General features: G+C 32.5%; 4 protein-coding genes across 4 annotated transcripts in view; 2 read left to right on the plus strand and 2 right to left on the minus strand.

Moving 5' to 3' along the window:
* Window positions 1-9,313: 9,313 nt before the first annotated feature.
* Window positions 9,314-10,281, minus strand: LOC9310351. The gene has a single exon (XM_002874238.2). It carries the CDS (start codon window positions 10,096-10,098, stop codon window positions 9,577-9,579), a length of 522 nt encoding a protein of 173 aa, XP_002874284.1. The 5' UTR covers window positions 10,099-10,281; the 3' UTR covers window positions 9,314-9,576.
* Window positions 10,282-13,376: 3,095 nt separating this feature from the next.
* LOC9310352 (putative F-box/FBD/LRR-repeat protein At5g25850) lies at window positions 13,377-16,002 on the plus strand. The gene is made up of 4 exons (XM_021022189.1): window positions 13,377-14,441; window positions 14,536-14,787; window positions 14,863-15,018; window positions 15,100-16,002. The coding sequence occupies exons 1-4, from the start codon at window positions 13,524-13,526 to the stop codon at window positions 15,364-15,366; spliced, it is 1,593 nt and encodes a 530-aa protein (XP_020877848.1). The 5' UTR covers window positions 13,377-13,523; the 3' UTR covers window positions 15,367-16,002.
* A 64-nt stretch (window positions 16,003-16,066) lies between these two features.
* On the minus strand, window positions 16,067-17,388 carry LOC110227593 (putative F-box/LRR-repeat protein At5g25860). Its single transcript, XM_021022210.1, has 3 exons — window positions 16,838-17,388; window positions 16,628-16,768; window positions 16,067-16,515 (listed from the first exon to the last, which is right to left on the minus strand). The coding sequence occupies exons 1-3, from the start codon at window positions 17,384-17,386 to the stop codon at window positions 16,270-16,272; spliced, it is 936 nt and encodes a 311-aa protein (XP_020877869.1). The 5' UTR covers window positions 17,387-17,388; the 3' UTR covers window positions 16,067-16,269.
* A 3,566-nt stretch (window positions 17,389-20,954) lies between these two features.
* LOC9308252 (NADP-dependent malic enzyme 3) overlaps window positions 20,955-21,734 on the plus strand; it is a 3,127-nt gene continuing 2,347 nt past the window's right edge. The window contains exons 1-3 of the mRNA XM_021020481.1: window positions 20,955-21,358; window positions 21,502-21,622; window positions 21,702-21,710. Of these exons, the coding sequence (XP_020876140.1) occupies window positions 21,216-21,358; window positions 21,502-21,622; window positions 21,702-21,710 (273 nt within the window). The 5' untranslated portion in view covers window positions 20,955-21,215. The remainder of the gene's footprint in view (window positions 21,359-21,501; window positions 21,623-21,701; window positions 21,711-21,734) is intronic.

Raw genomic sequence — 21,734 nt, forward strand, 5'->3', positions numbered from 1 at the left:
TGAAATCATCATGTATTTCTAATTGGAAAGGAAATTGAGATAAATAATATCAAATTTTAAATTAAATCATGACACATGATAAAATTTTTGAATGATAACGGTTCATGATACTATTAATTACTAACTTTAAGAAACAAAAACATATCATATTAGTTATATAATAACATATGTTTCCTTTTAATAAATTTGCCTGATCTTTTTCTTGTTTTATTTAAATATATATTTTTAATTATAAAAACGTATAATTTCCTTATTATTATCTTTTGACATTTTAAAATTGTTTATAGAAATATTAATTATTTACAGTTGTCTTTTTTTTTTAACGTCTAGATTTATTATTTATTGCAAATTATGAGAAATGTTACATAGACGATTCTACAACGGACAATTCCTTCCGACCCTTATTAGATTCACGACGGACGATACTTCCTTCTTCATGCTCTTGACGGACACCTTGAATGATCCACGACCTAATGACACTTCTCTCTCTGCGTAGAATCCTGGCTAACGGCTATAATTGTACATCGCTGGAGATCTCCTGCACATTTGCCTCCATTAATCTGCAAATTTATTGATAAATCGCAGTAACTGAGACTCGAATCTCAGACCTCTTAGTGTAAATGCATTAATTAACCATTGGTAAACCAATGAGCGAAGGGGGCTTCCTTACAGTTATCCTTATAATTATATTTTACATTTTATTTATAATTACTTATAATTATCTTTTTTTTTTAAGTAAATTTTTGTTTTACACGTGTCAAAATCTAAAATCGATAGATTTGGTATGTGTCACGATCCTATGAGTTACTAACTTTGAAAACCATACTTTATATAATAAGATACTAATTCCGGCAATTTTTAAAGATATATATTTCTTTTCTCTAACTCAACATAATGTTTCTTATTAAAAAAGAAAAATTAAAAAGTATATATGTTTTACACTCGTAACAAAAATAGAAAATTACAATTTTAGTCAAGTGGTTAACGGTCTATTGTTGCATTTTTTTACTACCGGAATTCTACTCGCATTATCCCATGTAATAAAAATTAAGTTATTAGTCGGGATTTATCGACCTAAATGATAAAAAAGTTTCAGAAAAAAATTGGGAATAAATATTTAGAATTGTAGTCTGAATTCAGATTAGATGATTGGTTTTATAATCTTGAGATTTGTGAGAAAGTAAATTATAGAGCATAAATTTGCAGGGAAATTTAGAATTTGCTTAGTTGACAAATACGAAGGTGGGAAATATTTTTGACTTCATTTAAAGGATTAATTGAATCAAACATGTGCAATTATGGTATAGTGGTGGGGGACAACTTTACCAAAAGGGTCATAACGTTGCTTCAAATTACAGAAAGTACCACTCACGTGCATGTGATGGATGATGATCACGCCGTTGATTATCATCAACCAACACTCGATAAGCGTCGACACCATTACGAGAAAGTTGAAACCGATCCACATTATTTAAATGTATTGTAAACCGGATCGAGTCACCAGTTTTGGTATAATACCTAAAATGATAAAGTTTATCAAATCATGTATATTTGAGGCAGGCGGATCTAGAGAATTTGTTAATGGAAGCATAAAACATTAAATGGCTGATGGAGTACGTGTGTAGTAGTAATTACTAGCGACAGTCGACCTTAAATATGTGTTAATATTTTTTATCTTTACATTATTGGTTGAACTAGATTATAATTAATTTTATTGCTCCGTATAGTTTTTAGACTTTTAGGAGGAAAATGGTATTTTCGTACAATTTGCAAAGTGTGTTTTTCGACCTGAACAAATACATATGATTAATTCCAATACAAACCGCAAAAAATATTAATTTCATACACACTTTACATTTGGTATTTTATTCGGAGTCGTAATTAACGGGTGTTAGTCACCGTTACAGTTGCTAAGCTAGCTGATACGTGTTTGATGACGTGGCTTGAAAAGATGTCGTTGTATTTGCTGGAGTTAAAATTTTAGTGTTTGTTTTTTTGCAAAAATTGGGTCTTGAACCCTGCCATCGAAGATAGTTGAGGATCAAATGTTATGGGATGTGTAAACGAGTGAGATGTCGGGGGTTTGAGACCCAATTTGCAAAATAATAATTTAAATTTTAACTCCAATAAACAAAACGACGTCGTTTTAAATCATGTCATCAAATATATGTCAGCTGACTTAGAAACCGTAACAGTGTACTAACACCGTTAATTACGATTTTGAATAAATCTCTAAATATAAAATTTGGATATGAAATTCATATTGTTTCAGTTTGGGAATTAGAATTAACGTTACATGTTTATTCATATCAAAAACACACTTACAAATTATACGGATATGAAGATATCATTTTCCGACTTTTAGGCTATCCATATAGGATAAAAAAAATTAGTCCGTATTTTAGTTTATTAAGTCCGTTGCTCTTAATTATGTAATTTTATCTTTTAGCAGTTTGTCGGAAACACTAACAGTAATGGATGTAACACAAACAAACTCTATCAACAATGCAGTAAGTCGACAAAAGACTTTCGGATTATAATAAATGAAAATATGGTTAGGGACCGTGTTAGGTTCTTTCACGTTACTTTAAAAGTTATAAGTCATTATAACCCATGATAAGATTTCAAGAAAACTAAACTATGAAATCAATAATAACCTGATTGGGCGATCGAAATAACTAAATATACAAAACCTAACAACAAAATCAATAACAGGACATTCTATATTTCTATTGGCCGATTCGATTATCTACCACATCGAACAATATTTCTCGGGACTTGTATAAGAATATATTAAGAAAATTTGTTTACCTATTGTTATTTTATAAACACGTTAACCCTTCTTCCTAATCCCATGTTAAATCTCTTTATTTCTTTTTCGATCCCACTTTTAGCCACGACAATTTTCCAGCTCACCCAATCAGAAATAGTATGACTGGTCAAAATACACTCTTCTTTAATTACCCCTATATACGTTTTAAAACTTATTAACCACTATACTATGTTGCAAATACCAGTCATAAAATAGAATCCAAGTCCGTGTCCTGAAAATAAGACACGGTAATCACTCCAGAAAACGAAATGAGAATTAATATTGTAATAATTGTAGCCAAGGACTATAGCTAACTATCACAAAAACTATCTATATCTAAAGAAGTCCCAATACATGAAGAAAAGAGATAAATACTAGAAACGAGAGCCAGTACAATGAGATCGTTATATATTATACATATATACTTGGTCAATCTACAAAGACCGTTCATAAGTCCTAGTACGTATCTAAGTTTACGAACTCGATGAGAACAAAAATAAGAAAAAGAAGAGGATATGATCGTATCTACTGATCACTTAATTGTGCATTGACAATAATTTTAGGGAGGATTCACTACTAGACTAACCCAAATAAAACGTTTAATTATCAGAGTAACACTCAAATGGATTTTAATGAAAAACTCTCAAATATCAGCCGATTGAACTAACGTTGTGTTGGTCCAGTGGTAAATCTCTGAGGTGGTGGTATTGGGTTCGACGTCCATTGGGAGGGATCTCTTCTCCGAATGAGATGAATTTAATCGATATGGTGTGGGTCCCGCCTCTGGGAGATGTAGGATCTTCGGTATGCCTGGGAATTTGACCGATCGGTTTATTCGGGTTTGGTTTCTCGGTTTTCTGGTTATTTCGGAATTTGATGAAAGCTGTTTCGAAACTAACTAACTAAAATTTCGGTTCGATTCGGACACGGTTATTTTGGTTTTTGCAATTCGGTTATTTCGGTTTAATAGTTTTCGGCCAAAACTGGGCTTTGTCTTTTTTTTTATGAAATTAAGTGGGCTTTCTCTTAAAAAACATAATTGGGAACAAAAAAAAGAGAAAAAAGAAGATGGCGTCGAGAAGAAATCGACCAAGCAACGACGGCCGACGAACTGATGACTGGACACACCGGCGGCGAGATCTGTAAGGTGGAGCTCGTGTATAGATCTGAAAGGCGAAGAACATGATGATGTTCAAACATGGTGAATCGAAGAAAAAGATGTTGGTGATGGATCAAAGCAGAAGAAAAAGCTGTTTGTAATGGATCGAAGAAGTAGTTGAAGAAGAAGATGATGAATGCTTGATGAATCGAAAAAGAGAAAGAAGATTGAAGAAGAAAAGGAAGATAAAGATGATGATGAATCGAAAAAGAGAAAGAAGAAGAAGAATAAAAGGAGTAATCAAAGAAGACTGTGAAGAACAAGAGTGACTAGGCCATTATTAGGTTAGGGTTTTTGTATTTCGGTTAACCGTTCAGTTTGCTCGAACCGAACCGAAATTCTCAGTTAACCGAACTAAATTAAATTCTTTCCGATAGGTTTAACTCAATTAAGTGGAACCGAACCGATTTGTCCAAATCTCGGTTCGGTTCAGTTCGGACAAATTGGTTCGGTTCAAAGTCCCAGGCCTAGTCTTCGGGTTTGAACTTCCAGATATTCAAAAAAAAAAAAATCAGCCGATTAATAAAAACCTACTCAAGTATAGATTTATCTATTTTAAACCCCTTAAATAAACCATTCAATGAAAAAAACTTATCAAGTAAAGAACCGTTAACAAATAAGAAACCATTAGACTATTGTGTCGCCAAAACCCTAAAACTACTGCTATCAAATCGATACTTTTGCATTATGTTATGTTATAAAACAATGTGCATATTTTTTTAGACATAAGAAAATGCACTGTTTGTTTTTTTAGACATAAGAAATGTGATGCGATCGATTGAGAATACGAAATAATCAATTACTATATTTTATAACTAAAATATCACATCTTTGCATAAAACGATGAAAATTGACTATCCATGTAGAATTATAGGAATTAAATGCATATGAAATAAAAGAGAAGCACGGTGACGAATGGTGATTTACATTTTACACGATTTTTAAATTTTAAGTTTACATTAGTAGTGATTTTTGAAAATTCATGTTGTTTTTGATCAAACACCACGTTGTTTTAAGTCTAAAACAAATTCAATCAATAACGACACAGAGTATCGATTAAACGATATTTGTTTAGAGGGAATTATAGATGGATTTTTTTCCATTACAAACTCTTACTTGAGGATTTTGTTTCATCAATAATTTATTTGAGGATCTTATGAAAAAAGTTCTTACTTAGTTTTTTTTTTAATAATTTCGTTGAGGATCTTGTGAAAAAAATATTTACGTGAGTAGTTTTTCATTAATAATTTAGTTGAAGATCTTAAATGGATCGGCCGATCTTTGAGAATTGTTTTTCATTTTAGTCCATGCCGTAAATAACAAACCGGTCCATGAGTAGCCTTCTCCTCACTTAAGAACTCTTCAAATTTAAAAGGCGAACAAGATGATCGTTAGTTCAGTATAGGAACTCAGTGGTTTCCCATTTGTACCCATAATTTTCTCCTAAATCATGAACACTCTCATACACCCATATGAACAAAACATGAACAAATCCGTGTAATGTGTAAGAATCATTATCGTATTCATCAATTTTACAGAATTTATAAGATTTTTAAAAGACTCGACTCCACATTTGGATCAAGAACTATTTTTCCAACTTGGCTAATGTATTTTAGATCTTGATATACATCATATATTCAAATAGAATGGATACATAACCTTATTTATTATTAGTGGAAATAAGCTGAACGGCGGAATATGCAAAGATAAGCGATTTTGTAATTTTTGATATATACTATAGGAGGTATTGGGTTAGATTCATCTTTACCCAATAGAGGCAAAGAGTTGGTTGAAACTTGCAACCTCAGCAATAGAACTTGGTTGATGTATGAGTATATTTTTGCGTTTCCCTGTCCGTAATGGTTATTTACTAACGTCTTCTAATAAATTCTGTACTGTAAGACATTCATAACAAACATGTAGAAAAAACTGACAAGAGAAACCCCAAATAAAATATGATGAGAAAGAAGACGAGCAGAAAAGATTATGAACAAATAAGATTATGCATGTGACATTTGTACAAAATTTTCACTAAAGCACTCACAACAATTTCCTAAAGGTGGTACATGTGGTTGAAATGCATTGTTTAAAAGATGCTACATCAATACAACACAATGCTTTAGGGGGAATAAGATATGCATGGATAAACGTTTTTTTTTTTTGTTGTTATAGTTTACACAAAGTTTTTATAATAATGTTTTTAGCAAGAAAGTTTAGAACGCACAAACGATAGACTACTATTATAAATCCAACGATAAATGTCTACCACTTTTCTATAATTCTTCTCATATATTTATGAGCTTGAGAAAAACAAAATAATGATATTTTTAATATATTTATTTTAGTAGTTATACAATCGATTCGTTATGGAAACCACATTAAATAAAACCTTTACAAAATCAAGAATCATCATCTTACAAAATCCATAAAGAGAACAAAACTCATTGTTTATTTATTTAATCATTTTTTTTATCCTAATAATTTTTTATTTTATCATTTTTTCTAATCATTGTATATTACCTTACTATATTTTTTTCATAGTAAAAGTGACGGATATTAAAAAAATAAAATTATCAAAAATATGGGATTATCCATCTTATACAATTGAGTTGTTGATGAAGCTGAGGCTGAGACGGCAAAGTGAAGACATGGATTGGCTTAGAGGGTTTGCTGTTATTGGTATATCTTTAGATAAATTTGTTTTACATTTTCTTAAGTTTGTTGCTGAGTTGTTTCAGCCAAAAAATGAGTATGCGGAAGAATGTTATGGGTTCCTAGATCTTATTGAGACTCTAAAAGGTGCCCATCTACATATCAATTAGGGTTCTCTGTTTGTAATCGGTGTTTATAGATATTAATACATGGATTTGGAGTCAAACCTTAACACCATCATACTTGTGTGTATGTGTTTTTTTTTTTTTTGGAGGGAAAATTGTTCATACTTCTTAATTGTTTCTTAATATCTCATTGACTACGAAATATATTCACTTCAAAGTAAATGTCTCATTTTTTAACCTCAAAGTAACTATCTCATAGTAGATTTCTATTATAAGAAGTAAGCGTCGACAATTCATAGGAATCATTGATTCACTAATGATTCAGTAGATTCACATGATTGTCTGCTTATTTCAGACACGTGTCTTGAGAAGACTTTAGTTCCGTGGGACCTAGATATTGATCTTACGCCAACCCCGAACGTCCTTCGAAATGATGGATAATTACATCACTATTATATCTTTTCACAATTATTCATCTTAGCTATTCAGTGATTGCTTGAACCATACTCTTCTTGCGTTTGAAAATTACATCACTCAATCCTTATATAATAGAATAATAATTGGTTTATGTTATCTTCCTATATAGTATATGTTTAGTGAATAATGATAACGGATCGTGAGAAATGCGTAAGAGTGGCCAAAAAGATGCCTAAGAGTGCTCCTCACGTGCCAAAAGCGAAAGACACGTGGTGCAATACTTAAATTCAGGCTAACTAGTGGACGTGAAACGAGACTACTCATGGCTTAGGTAAGATGATTCTTTGAAAGTAAGCAAAGACTCATGCTCTAGAGAACCGCGTGCCGTTATATAATGTGTAAAAACAACGTGACGTTAAATTTGCTAGGATTCTAGTGGAATGGTGATAAGAAACTATCCAATACTACGTTTTCAACTGACGTCCAATAAAATCTTACATGTAGAGTAGAACCTACCCGAAGATTAGCTTATGAGTGATGTTGCGTATGTGATTTTCATAGGAGGATTAGTTAATCCGATTCCTAATAGATATGAGTTAACAATACCGCGGTCTCCTTTTACACAACTACGTCTACGATGGTGGTCAGGCCGATACACTTAACCGCAAGGTAGTATATACGGGATCGATCCACAAGAACCAATGATACACTAAAGACTTCAGAGACTCGTTATAAGCTAAAACGAAGAGTTGTTTTGTTTGGGTTTTTAGATTGTAAAATAAAAATGCAAATAAATTAAACGATTTAACTTTCAAGATTTAAATACATTGGGTCATAGGGTATTTCAGAGATCAATGAACAATGGAAACATGAGACAAGGAATTCAACAATTAAGAACCGTTCTTGAACATGAACACAACTAGACTAATTCTCTTTCAAGACATTAATCACTAAATTTGACTACTCGATTACTAAACTTTCGCATGTAATTTCCTAGTCAAATTCGCATTATCAAACAAGTTCATTTAGTTCACAATGCGTCCTAACTTTAACTTTCGTTGGCTAGAAATACATTGTTCAATTCACATTCTTTCAAGCATTCTATCGAACACTTTTGATGCATAGAAAAACCTAGAATCTACAACAGGGTGATCAATCCTATTCTAGCATTAAGAACATGTGAATCAAAGAACCTAGAGAATGAGAATTCCTAATAACAATCAATCCATTAATCCATTGAATCTCCTAATTAGAACCCTAAAACCCAATTGGAGAATTACTCATAGACAACAATAGAAACAAGACAAATAGATTGAAAAGAGAGCATAATTGAATTGATAAATAAAGAACAAGGGTTTAGAAATCTTCTCCAAAATGTCAAAGAGGATGAATCTCTAGAATCCAAAAAAGCTTACAAGAGAAAGGTCTCAGAAAAAATTCCAGAAAGAAAACGTCCATGAGAAAATTAGCTTTCTGGGGTTTTTATATCCAGTTACAGAAAATAGGAAATAAAACTAGTTAAGGAAAACAGGAACTAGGCATCAAACAGTTGCCCGATGAGATTTGCCTGATGCCATTCTTCAGCAGATTTTTGGGCAGAAACCCGGATTTGTGCATCAGGCAGTTGTCTGATGAGATTTGCATGATGCAATTTTCCAGTAGATTTGTCTTGGATCACCATATTCCCATTTCATCTCCTAACGCCCGTTTTTGATACGAAAAGCCTCCAACTCCAGCATAGGTTCCTAAAACCTGTAGAGACTCGATAAATGACTAAAAAACTCTAAAAACATAATTTGACTCTATAAAAGATATGATCTAAGAAAAAAAACAAAGACTCTAAACCGTCAAAAACACAACACATCACCTATGACTTTTATTATGAGATATGCTCTTATCAAATGAACTGTTGATATCTCCTATACAGATTTCTTTGATTATGGATTCTAGGATAGCTATGTTTTGTCAAGCAAGTCTCGTTCAACCCCTAGTGATACGTTTTTCTTTTCAACACTGGACTATTACTGTGTGATCTAGTTTTAATTTGGAGCTAAACAAAATAAGTTTCATCGACCTATGTTACCATCTAGGTGCTCAACTAATAAGTTGAAGGAATCTGTAGGCTTATGTTATTATGTAGACAGGAAATAAGCATATATTAAGGTTCGATATTTTTATACTTTGATGTCAAAGTCTTATTTCTTTTACATGATTGATCCACAAATAAATATACTAGTGACAACACAGACGTTTGATTGTACATTAGACGAAACAAAAAAAAATTTACATTACACACGTAAAACTTCCATCAGTTTTAACTACATATATATAACTCACTTAATTCACATCTCCGTCTGCATGTAAATTCAAATCTATATATGAACATAACATTACGTGAGTATAAAAATAAGCTAATTAACCAAGGTACGATCTTTAAGCTCCTTAGCTAAAGCCGGCATGCAGCTAGAGCTCCTAGCGAGGCCACCTTTTTCCGGCTTGGTGACTCCAACCATCTTCTTAGACCTCTTCTTCAGCATTTCCTTAACCGCTTCTGCTTGGTACAACACTGGATAACTCCGGCCTAGCCTGTTGAACCGGGAACATGCGCTCATGTGTGCCTTTACTGCCTCCTCTCGCCGCTTCTCTACCACCACATCACTGTTGATCATCTTCTCCATCTCCTCCTCCACTGCCTTTTCACACAGCCCGCAAATCAACTTCCCTAAAAATTTTGAACGCACCCGGTGTATGTATTCTGGCGTGCACTCTTCAGACATGCCACAACACTCGCACTTTGCATCTTCCACTTCGGATATCGTTGATAAGGACAACAAAGTTGTTGCGGTTGCGGTTGGAGATGGTTCTTTTGTTAGAGTGTTGTCTATGGATATTTGGTGTGAAATATCCGAGATTGTGCGTTGAAGGGGGGCCATTGGAAGGATATGTGATCTTTTGGTGTTTTCTTGTATTTGTTGTATATATGTGTAGCAAGTCACTTGTATATATAATTAGTATGTTGTTATGATGCGTATTTATAGTGTTAAGACTTTAGAGAATAGTCTCGAGGGTTCTGTTTCTTTATTTGCTTTTGTTTTTTGTCCTGCCAATAAAAGCATGAACAATTTAACTTTAATTTAATGACCTATAAAGGATCAACTTCACATGTATATCTTGAACAACACGGTAAAGCCAATAAAAGGTTTCCTCTTTTGTTAGTGGGAAAGAAAAAGAAGATGAGGTTTATTGAGATATTTGGTAACACATTAATTGATTTTCATTTTCATTTTCATTTTCATTTTCATTTTCATCGTTTAAAGTAAGTTTTTATTTGGTGACCAAACATTTGAATTACAAAAATTAGGAGTAATGCATTGTTTTTCTTAATTTGTTCTTCAAAAGGAGTTATAAACTTGGTCCAAATTATGCAAAACCCTCATATTTTTCATATTTGAATCTGTTTGAATTATGTTGTACATGGAAAGTCCGATTTATTTTTCTTTGGATTTTAATTTTCTAAAAAAAAAAAAATTTTAAAAACTCATAATCAATACATATTTCTTACAAATAACAAAAAATAAAATCAATTCAAATGTTAAAGATGAAACTGACAACAATTAAAAGATGAAAAAATAAAAATAAAACACTCCACATCTAGTACCTACAAGAAAATTTTAAAATATTTATATAGCTACATGTGAAATTTTGTAACTAAACTAGATTTTAACCCGCGGTACACCGCGGGGCTATATTTTCTTAAAAAAATCAAAATGTAATTTGTTTGATAGATTATTTTGATTGTTAATTTTAGGATTTCACCCGTGGTATACTATCTTTTATAAATATCAACCCAAACCCGTCCCATCATATTACCCGTCCCGTGAAATGGTTCCCATAAGATATATATACATATATATTAAATTTGTATAGAGTTGAAATAATATTAATATTACAAACTTTTTATATAATTTAAATATTATAAATATTTTTAAAAATATGCAATATATATTTTTTGTTATTGAATAAGAGGATATTATGTGTAAGAAATGTAGAAAATAAGAGTTTAATATTTTTATTATGGAGTCGCAAGAAAAATCTTTTATTTCTATACATGTTATTCGTTTATTAATAATAAAAGAAAACAAATCCTTTAAATTAGATATTAACTAAAATAAACGCACCATAAGTACTTATTAAGTAACAACCAATAAATTTCACCAGGTAACAACCAATAAATTCTAAACGCAGTAATTAAAGAATGAGATATTAAAAAAATATATCAAATAAGATATAAGAATCTTAAAATAATTGAATATCTAAATAATTTAATTGTTAGCGTCGATTTTAATGCCTTTATTAATGTGGATTTTTTTTTTAGAGAGAAATATTTCCTAAAGATTATCACATTAATGACTCAGAAAATTAAGGAAGATATGAATTTATGATTCTCGAAATCGTGTTGGTAATATCTTTAATTAATATTTTTCAAATTTAAATAATTAATGCCAATGGCATTCATCCGTAAATACATTCCAACTCCAGGATTTATTTGCTAAAAGTCATCCAAAAATGTATATATAGATTTTACATTGCTACGGATTTGCTATACATGATAGTTGTAACAAAATTTATTTGCTACGGATTTGCAATGACAACGAATGAACGAAACTATCATTGCACTAAAAAATACCTAATTACCTAAAATTTGAATTATAAACTTGACGACATCAATTATTTTAGACCAAAACAAACAAAATATTCAAAATATCTGGAAGCTTTTAGGTATATTTATCAAAATTTAATCAAATTTTATTCAAATTTAACCATTTAAAAATAAATATTCTAATATTTTGGATATCCATAACCGAATATGAATCGAAATTCTAAAATAACCGAATGGATCCTAAACTTCTTTACTCAAATACTGGAAACCAAAAAGATTTACCTGGAACTGAACCGAATATCCAAATGCCCAGATCTAGACTAGTTGATCAATTTGTTAAGAACCGAAAAAATTCCAAAGTTAGTCCTACTAACTTCCTAAAATAACCTAAACCATCCTAAATGACGACGTTTGATCCTAAGGCCACTTAATATAATATCCGAGAAAAGGCCCATCTAATAGGCCTTAAGGTTGCGATACAATTCTTGATCCTAATTTCTAGTACTACTACTTGCAAGTTGCAACAAAAATAAACTTGTGATTGATGGTAAACTAATAATAATTACCCTGTTTTGTTCAACACATCGGTTGAATAGTTCGAACCACAATCCGAGACCCGGTCAGACTATCTCGGAAACCTACAAATTTTTGCTCCTATTGTATATTTGAGACACTCATTAATTAATTTGTCTAAGATTGAGATTTATGTGTTGCAAACTTGAAAAATCTGGTGAATATATATTAATAAGGGATATACCAGGCTTTTCAAAATACAAGAGTTATATTAATAAGACTATAGTTTTAGTTAGGCATGTCAATCGGGCTAGCCCGATCCGGCCCGGCCTAAATCCCGCAAAACTCGTACATATTTGAGCTCAGCCCAGTCCGGTCCGTAAAAATTCCGAGCCTATATTTTAATGACCGGCCAGGGCTTTTTTGGGCTTTTCTTCCGACAAGAAAAAAACAAACTTATAATTTATAATATCTCTTAAAAAAGAATCTATATACGAAACGAGTCAATCAAAATTTAAATAACCACTAACGCTAATTTAGTTTTTTTAAAAGAGAGTTAAAATCAAATAAATAATCCAATAAATTGTTTAAACTTATAATAGATAAAATATAAAATAAAAATAATTCAAATTAGGTAGTAGAGCTAATATTTGCTATTTAGATTTATAGTAATACACAATTAAAAAACTAAATTTAGGATTTTCTACTCTATCAAAAACTTTTTTTTACAACAAATCTTACAATTAAACGAAAATATTAACAAAAAAAGGTCAAAATATGTTTAAAGAGTTTTTCGGGCTAGTCAGACCCCAGCCAGACCGAGTTATTCTGGACATATATTTTGAACCCCGAGCCCGCTATTTTTTAGGGCTGGGCTGGGCTAGTCTGCGGGCTTTGACCCTAATTGACATGTCTAGGTTTAGTTATATTAATGAAGATCTAGAGAACGTATCAATTTTAGATTGGAGATACAAAATAAGAGAACACTAACTAACGTTCAATTTTAGACTTATGAATTAGGGTTACTTAAAACTAAGCCCATACTTATGAATTAGGGTTACTTAAAACTCAGCCCATACTAGGTCCAAAATGACTGTAACTAACCTACGCCTCCAAACCAGCTCTCAAAAACTTGTGCCTCAATTTTGTTTTGCACAATAATTAAGTTTTTTCAGAAGAAAACACATGATGATGGGTAGAGAAAGCTCAAAACAGGCTCGTTATCCCATAAGGTTGATACTTAGATTGAACAGTGATAGATTAAGCCAATTACCTGATCCTTTGATATGTCAGATACTTTCTCATCTTCCCATAAAGGAGACTGTCACGACAAGCGTTTTATCCACCAGATGGAAGAATCTCTGGCTTAAGGTTCCTAGTTTGGAATTGATATTTTCGATATTCCCAAATTTCAATGCCTTTAAGAGTTTTGGTGATAGGTTTTTCGATTCCAATAGGGTTTCTAGCATCCACAATCTTAAGTTATATTTTGATGAACATGATGCATCTTATCTCACATCATGGATCGATGCCTTTGTTACGCGTAACATCCAACGTCTATATGTTCATCGTGTTCGTGGGAATTATTTTCATGAGCTGCCCTTAACCCTTTATGTATGTGATACATTGGTATCACTAAAACTCTTTCATCTGACTTTGGTTAACCCCGAGTTTGTGTCTTTACCTTGTCTGAAAATCATGCATCTAAACTATGTTCGGTTTCCTAATGTTGCCACTTTTGAGAGACTTGTCGCTTCTTGCCCTGTCTTAGAAGACTTAAAGATTGATGTATTATGGAATGATGGAAGAGTCTATCGGGTGCAATCTCGTTCACTGAAGAGGCTCCGTTTACTACGAAGTTCTTCGATGGTGTTTGATTCTGTTCCGGGAGTTGTTATTGATGCTCCTCTACTATGCTATTTGAGAATCAGTGATAGTGTATCAGAAACCTATATAGTAAATAATCTGGAGTCCAATGCCAAGTTAGATATTCATCTCGACTTTGGTTCTGAGGATTTTGGCGAAACAAGCGTTTCATGGAGGAGTTTTCTGCCGGCAATCTCGGAGGTCATGGATCTGACGATATGTGAAAACAATTTCAAGGTATATATATATATGTGTGTGTGTGTATTGAACATGCAAATTTTGTTGTAATGAATAGTTTCTAAACCCACAAGTACTTTCTGTTTGGTTTCAGGTCATTCATCACTATTCCAATCTAGCACCGCTGCCTCAATTTGATAACATGTCCCGCTTACATGTTACTCTCCGTGTATCCGAATTAAAATGGTTGCCAAATTTTCTTGAGTATTGCCCGAATCTGAAATCCCTCATTGTGGCTTTTAATGGTGACTTTGAGAAGATGGGTTCTGAGGAGATGAATCAAATAAGTTTTCTGCTCGGGATGACGAGGATCGTGGATATGACGATATTCATGTACACTTCCAAGGTATATTATATATTGGACATGCACATTTTGCTATAATGTATAAGTTTCTAACCCACATTATGTTTTTTTTTTCAGGTCATTCGTCACTATTACCTATTCGAACCACTGCCTCATCAGTTTGGTTACATGTTTGGTTACATGTCCCACATGCATGTTACTCTCTCTATGTCCCTTATAAAATGGTTACCAATATTTCTTGAGAGCTGCCCCAAATTGGAATCTCTAGTCTTGGTGATGATCTTAACCAATGAATTTTTACTTTCATCTTTAAGAAGATCTAGTGTTATTTAATTCTCTCTTTTTTTTCTTTAGGTATTTTTGGGTAGTGAGAAGATAAATCAACTAAGTTTTTCATCTGTTAATCCTAAGTGTCTGCTATCGTCGCTCCAGTTTGTTGAATTGGATGCCCAAATCATGGGATTTGATGATGAACTACTGAATCTGGCGAAATACTTCTTAGAGAATTCATCTATCCTCCAAAAAATCACTGTACATCGAAACAGGCATGGTTCAACATATGAGGGGTTGATAAACAAATTCCGAAGACGCTCTAGGATTTGCCAAGTCATCCTCATCTGATTTGTAAAAGCTTAGAGAGAGCATGTGAAATTCTTGCTACACAAGAAATTCCAGGTTTCGGAATCTGCGTTGTTTATGCAATGAAGTTTGTCCCTTAAATCTCTACAATCTTTTTCTTCACCATATAATTGGCTTCTCCAATAGAGTTACTTCAATATGAATCATTAATGAAAATGCTTAGCAAAATGTATAAAAGAAACTTGAAATATAGATAACAACATTAGGATGAAATATAATGTAATGCTTATTTATTACGAATTTGAATGTTCCACCATCACTCAACGCATGTTTTATTGCTACACTTTCGTTTTTTTTTTTTCTTTAGTATTGATTCACTTTTGTGTCTTGTATATTACCCAGTTCTATGTTACTAAAAAAAGGCCTTTTACACTCCGTTTCTTTTTAAGCATTTGACAGTGTCTTCGTCAATCTATTACGAAGTGCTCTATAATAATGAACTGGAATTCTGAATATGAGTGACCCGTGGTTTCATTCCCGTCCAGACACCGATCTCTGCTTCCGGTTAAAGCTTCGCCGGGACCAGTTTCTTTGTTTCTGTTTTTAGTAACCCATGGTTATGTAAGGGCCATAACCCAAGCCTATTTGTGTTGAATCAATATTTTTAGAGATGTACATTTGCATAATGATGTGCAATAAGTGAATGTTGAATATTTCATTAATGTTGAATTCGGATAAATGCATGGAATTTATTGTCTTAAAACTACTATCAAACTGACCCTTAATCTATAGCTAGTACAAACTTACTTTTCATAAAACTAAAGCCAGAATACGAACCAAGAGCAAAACTGACCAGAAAAAGTGAGGTAGTTTGGTTACCATTTCTCCTAATTTTTAAAATCCGAGAAACTGTTAACCCAAATCAAAACTGAGGGAAGGTGAATCTCACAAGAACTGGATTTGGAATTTAGATGGACGTTTAGGAAGATCAAGAAGGTGATTGATGACTCGCAGTTTCTTGTTATCATCAGCATCAATTTCCACTCTCATCACTTGAAGAAACTGCATTTCCCGCAATAAGCACTTCACTTGTCTCACTTCTCTACCACGTCCGCTAAACCCATATATCTCCAACACCTTCACTTCATTTCGATCAATGCAAACTCCGTGATCACTTGCATAATGCAAGCCCTAGAGCAAGCATCACAAATAGAGCACCATATATACAACAAAGTTAGGATTGTATACTTGACGCACAAGGAAGGGAATTAATTATCTATTTTAAAAGTTTAAACTGAGAAACCTTGAGGACCAACGTTTCTAGCTTTGAAGATTTGTTAAGCAGACGGGGAAGCACTTCCCAACCTTCTTTCGTATTACTTTCAAAATAAACCTTAACAAGGTTTGATAAGACAGGTAATTCCACACATCTTGAATACATCGTCTGAAACGCAAGAACAAAAAAGGATACTAAGATAACGAAGAAGAGGATTTAGCAAACAAAGAGACATACCTTAACAGAAGCAGGAGACAAGGAAAGGGTCTTAACGTTGCATATCCAATCAATGATTGTAGCTAGATGCATGTGAACATAACATCCATGTTTTATATGAACATCTAGTTTGGCCTCAACAAGGGAATTCAAGTAACTGGTCCTTGAATAGGGACAAGGAGCGAAACCAGAGTATTCAAGGTAAAGAAGACTTGGTGTGTCGAATTGCGTTAGGCGCCCAACGTCAAAACTGTTATTGAAGTGCACTGTGAGTCTCTTGAGGTTTTTGTGGGATATAGAGAATGGCGGATTGTTAGCATCTCGGTTACCGCGTAAGTGATGTATGGATAATTCCTCAAGTATTGGACAACCAGGAAGCATCGAATAGCACAATCTATGGCATGTATACCAAACTGCATGGAGAAAGAGACTCTTTAGAACTGGAAGAACTACTTTTGGACAATATGACATTGCATTTGGACCAACGTCTATTCTTAATGTTAGCTTAACCAACGTCTTGATTGTGAAAACATTAGAAGGCCAGTCATATTGCCAAGGCGTAATACCCATTAATAAAATAAATTAAAAAATAAAATCATTAACCAAAAGATTAAGTTAGTTAACGGAGACGTCGTTGGTGTTAATATTTTACGTTAGGGTTTTGATTTTTTTTCCATTGCCATTGATATGTCGTCATCGTTTGAAGAAACGTGAAGACATGGGAAAGACGACGACGGTTTTCCTTGGCAATTTTATGATTTCCATCTTCTAGGACCACAATTCTCCAAATCTCTTTAATTTTTTGTGAACCTGCAATTATTAGCTCTCATATAATTGCTTATCAGTTTGAAGTGGTATAAGAGTATTACTTGGTTTGGTCTCTCTTGTTAACCTGACTTGTTCAATTTTTGCTAGTGATTGCTTGTTTTCTCTTTCTGACTTGTTCAATTTTCCGTACAGGATATGATGGAGCCTAAGATTTATGAAATGGACATAGCTTAAAGTTTCTAAGTTTCAGCAGCATCATATTGTAGTCTTTTACAAGTCACAATAGGAATTGTATTATATGTATATAGACACACGTATGAGTATCTCTATATTCACACCATCAAATTTAACTTTCTAAAAAAAAAAAATCAGAGATGATCACTACCTGCAATTAGTTTTCAAATTTGTTCTTGTTCTTTACCTATTGCTTTTATTTATGAGCAAAGACAAAGGTATTTTAACTGATAAAGTCAACCTTATACCATCATTTGTCTTTGGTTTCCCGACGTCCCACTTTTGTAAAAGTCATCCGTTCATTTTAAATGCTTCTTCTTTTTTCTCCCAACTGGATATCACCAATTATCATTTTACATTATATCCCAACTAGGACACTATCATTTCATAATGCTCGACTATATGTAAGGTACGTCGCGTAACGAGATAGATACGTCATTTTCTAATCAAAACATATAAAGCAACGAAGGTTCATGAGTTTTCCAATGGGATTTCTTCATCGTGCATATAATTTAGTTGACGGTAGAAATTTGGTTGAAGACTAATGTGGTTTGATTTAGTTTCTCAGGAGCTTGTTGAAGAAATTGGGATATACTTTGTGCTATATGATCGAGCTGGCTATGGAGAGAGGAAATAATAAGAAAGAAGAAAGAAGAAAGAAGATCAATCTAGAAAAAAATAATAAAATAATTCGAATGTGATTTCACTAGAGAAAAAAAACTCAAACTAGCTTGGTGCTACGAACGTGACTTTGAAAGAACATATGCTCTGTTTTAAATGATAACAGAGCTTTACGATGGACCACCACAACTCTTGTCAAATTCCTACAAAATATAAAACAGAGAATATACTTGTGTGTATCATGCCTTTTTCTTTTATGTATTGGCTAATACGTTTCTATGTGACTAGGATGCATCAAATGAAATTTCTGCAGAGTTGCAGGGTGTACCAAATCTCATCATTGGCAACTACAGTGATGGAAATCTTGTTGCTTCTTTGTTAGTTAATAAGCTAGGTGAGATACAAGAGCAGTGTGAAAGACTAAAAACTAATTAAGCTTCACCCATATACCACTACAAACTGATAAGCAATTAGATGAAAACTAATATTTGTAGCTTCATGCAAAATTAAAAATATTTGGAGAATTGTGATCATAGAAGATGGAAATATAATTCTGAGATATATTTGGTACTTAGAATTCTCTGGTTCTAGAATATACATTTCTAGAGTCAGAGTCTAAAGGAATATCAATTGTATCACCGTGTCGTATGCTTCAGGGAAAGAGGAGAAAGTTTTGACGTTGCAGCAGAAACAATTCCAAAATTATGAAAGTTCTAATACAATAGAAGTGGGTGAATCGGTAATGCTAAATATCAATGGTCATGGAAAAAAAAATCAAAACCCTAACGTGAAATACTAACACTAACGACGTCTCCGTTAACTAACGACGTCTCCGTTAACTAACTTTATCTTTTGATTAATGATTTTATTTCTTAATTTATTTTATTAATTTGTTTGATTTTCTATTTTTAATTAAATGTTAGATAACATGGCACATTCATTGGTTAAAAACAAAAGAGGTGAATACAAGGGTTCACCCCTGGGTGAACCCAAGAATTGTTCGACTAAAGAACTTTGCTCTCTCTTACTTCTCTGTTTTGGTTCTCTTCTTTAAACACAAAACGTTTAGCAACTTAGTGAGAAGAGATAAATCTTTAATCTTATGCATTGATGTTTTCATTACAACACTCACACATATTTACACTCACCCAAACCCAAGCCCAAGCTTCCCTTGCCACTACCAACTTAAACTCCAAGGGTGAAGAATTTTGGTATCAGATTCAATTTTAATGAAAACAAAAGACAAGGTACCAATTTTGCTATTGTTTTAGATGTTCTGCTGTTAGACAATTTTGAGTGTATTTATCAATGGTTCAATGAGCATTCGTCTTTGTTGCGCTAAAATAAATACTACAGTAGTAATAGTTATGTACCAGAATTTCTAAACATACTAGTTATATTAATAACAAATGTATTCAAGAAAAACAAAAGAGAGCATCCCAATGTTAGATTGGAGATTACAAAATGAGAAACACTCACTAACAGAAGATGTCAACAAAGGTTTTGAGTTTTTTGTTCTGATGAATATCGAAATTATGATAGTAATAAATTGTCGAACGAAATAATGATAGTAATAAATTGTCGAACGAAATACCACTAAGCCCTACGTGTGAACACTAAAAATAGCCTGAAGAGACAAGTTTGCTAGTATTTGACATTGAAAATGCGTGACATTGACAGTGATACAAAGTTTCCATTTCTCCAAAAATACTATCGGTTTCTTATTACTTTATCAACTACTCCATCTCTTTTAAAATGTACCATGTATTAAAGTTTTTATTTTGTTTCAAAATATATGATGTTTTACAATTTTATACGCAATTTTAAATATAAGTAATATTATATGACTATTTGTATTTTGCGATCTTTTTTCTAATTGATTTAAATTTTTTAAATCAAATATTAAATGATATTCTATCAATTTCACAAAGAGTGTTATTCTACTATTTTTAACACAAATTAAGAAAAATAAACAAAATTCATTTATACCTTTTATTAATACACTAGATAGTTCCTTCTCCCTAATTAATAAGCTGGAATAATAAGGATACAAAAGATAATTAGTCTTAAAAACTGCATTGAAAACATAAAACGACATTTTTTGTAAAACAAGATTAAAACCTTAAAACAACATTTTTTGTGAAACGGAAAGAGTAGTTTTAAGAAAAAAAGAAAAATTACTTAAGATATGTGTTTTTAACTAAAATATCGTATATTTTGTAACAGAGAAAATAGTAGAATTTAACTAAATAGCTTGTGACATATAAATATTATATATATTTCAGTCTTACCTTTGATATGTGACAATTAAACGTCATTATTGATTTTGACAAAAAATTTGGATTTTTTTCTTAACCATGTGATTAGAACTTATCTACCATGGTCTTTAGTCTTTACTCTCTTGCTCTTGTTTTTAGGTACGACGAAAAAGGGTTTAATTGTAATGTTTGATAATTTGGGGATTAAAATAAATCTCAAATTTAATGAGGTAGGTTTACATAAAAAAAAACAATAAGATGTGTATTTGTTTTGCAATTTTCTCAAAGACAAGAAGAGTACGAGACTCGTCGTCGTCTTTCTTCCTCAACTTCAACAAATAGAAAATTGGATTATTTCAGACCAAAAGTCATTGTCTCCGCCTACAAAATCGGCGATTATTAATCACATTGTCCTCTTCTATGTCTGATCCACTTTAATCTCTTCAAAAAACATTCACTTTTCCTCTAAAAGCTTTTTCCTTTTCTCATCATTTCTCTTCTGATCGAAACTGTGAAAAATGGGCACCGATCAAACTCAGATCTCCGACGAATATGTCTCCGGTAACAAGTCCGGTGTCGGTGGTGGAATCTCCGATGTTTACGGTGAAGATAGTGCCACACTGGATCAACTCGTCACTCCTTGGGTTACCTCTGTCGCAAGGTACCATCATAAAATCTTTTTAGGGATCTTCTATTCAAGAATCGCAAAAGATTTCATAATAACTTGTAAACCAAGAAATGTTGGATCTTTCTATTCTTGTTTTTTTGTGACAATTTTTACAAAGTTGTAAAATTTTTTTATAGTGGGTATACATTGATGCGTGATCCTCGTTACAATAAAGGACTTGCATTTACTGATAAAGAGAGAGATACTCATTACATAACTGGTCTTCTTCCTCCTGTAGTTTTATCTCAAGATGTTCAGGTGATTTTGATGTTTATGTTTTGAGTAGAATCTTCATTTTCTTTTGAGGTTATGTTGATTTCTGTTTGTGTGTTTATAGGAGAGGAAAGTGATGGGATGCACAGGCTATGGG

Source organism: Arabidopsis lyrata (assembly GCF_000004255.2).
Source record: "Arabidopsis lyrata subsp. lyrata unplaced genomic scaffold ARALYscaffold_6, whole genome shotgun sequence".
Classification (NCBI taxonomy): Eukaryota; Viridiplantae; Streptophyta; class Magnoliopsida; order Brassicales; family Brassicaceae; genus Arabidopsis; species Arabidopsis lyrata.

Excerpts from the sequence above, each read along its gene's own strand:
- LOC9310352 (XM_021022189.1), top strand. The coding sequence starts at position 13,524 with ATGATGATGGGTAGAGAAAGCTCAAAACAGGCTCGTTATCCCATAAGG. Across the intron at positions 14,442-14,535 it reads TATGTGAAAACAATTTCAAG|GTCATTCATCACTATTCCAA; the intron begins GTATATATATAT and ends GTTTGGTTTCAG. Across the intron at positions 15,019-15,099 it reads AATTGGAATCTCTAGTCTTG|GTATTTTTGGGTAGTGAGAA; the intron begins GTGATGATCTTA and ends TTTTTTCTTTAG.
- LOC110227593 (XM_021022210.1), bottom strand. The coding sequence starts at position 17,386 with ATGGGTATTACGCCTTGGCAATATGACTGGCCTTCTAATGTTTTCACA. Across the intron at positions 16,769-16,837 it reads TGTCTCCTGCTTCTGTTAAG|ACGATGTATTCAAGATGTGT; the intron begins GTATGTCTCTTT and ends CTTGCGTTTCAG. Across the intron at positions 16,516-16,627 it reads TAGAAACGTTGGTCCTCAAG|GGCTTGCATTATGCAAGTGA; the intron begins GTTTCTCAGTTT and ends TGCTTGCTCTAG.
- LOC9310351 (XM_002874238.2), bottom strand. The coding sequence starts at position 10,098 with ATGGCCCCCCTTCAACGCACAATCTCGGATATTTCACACCAAATATCC.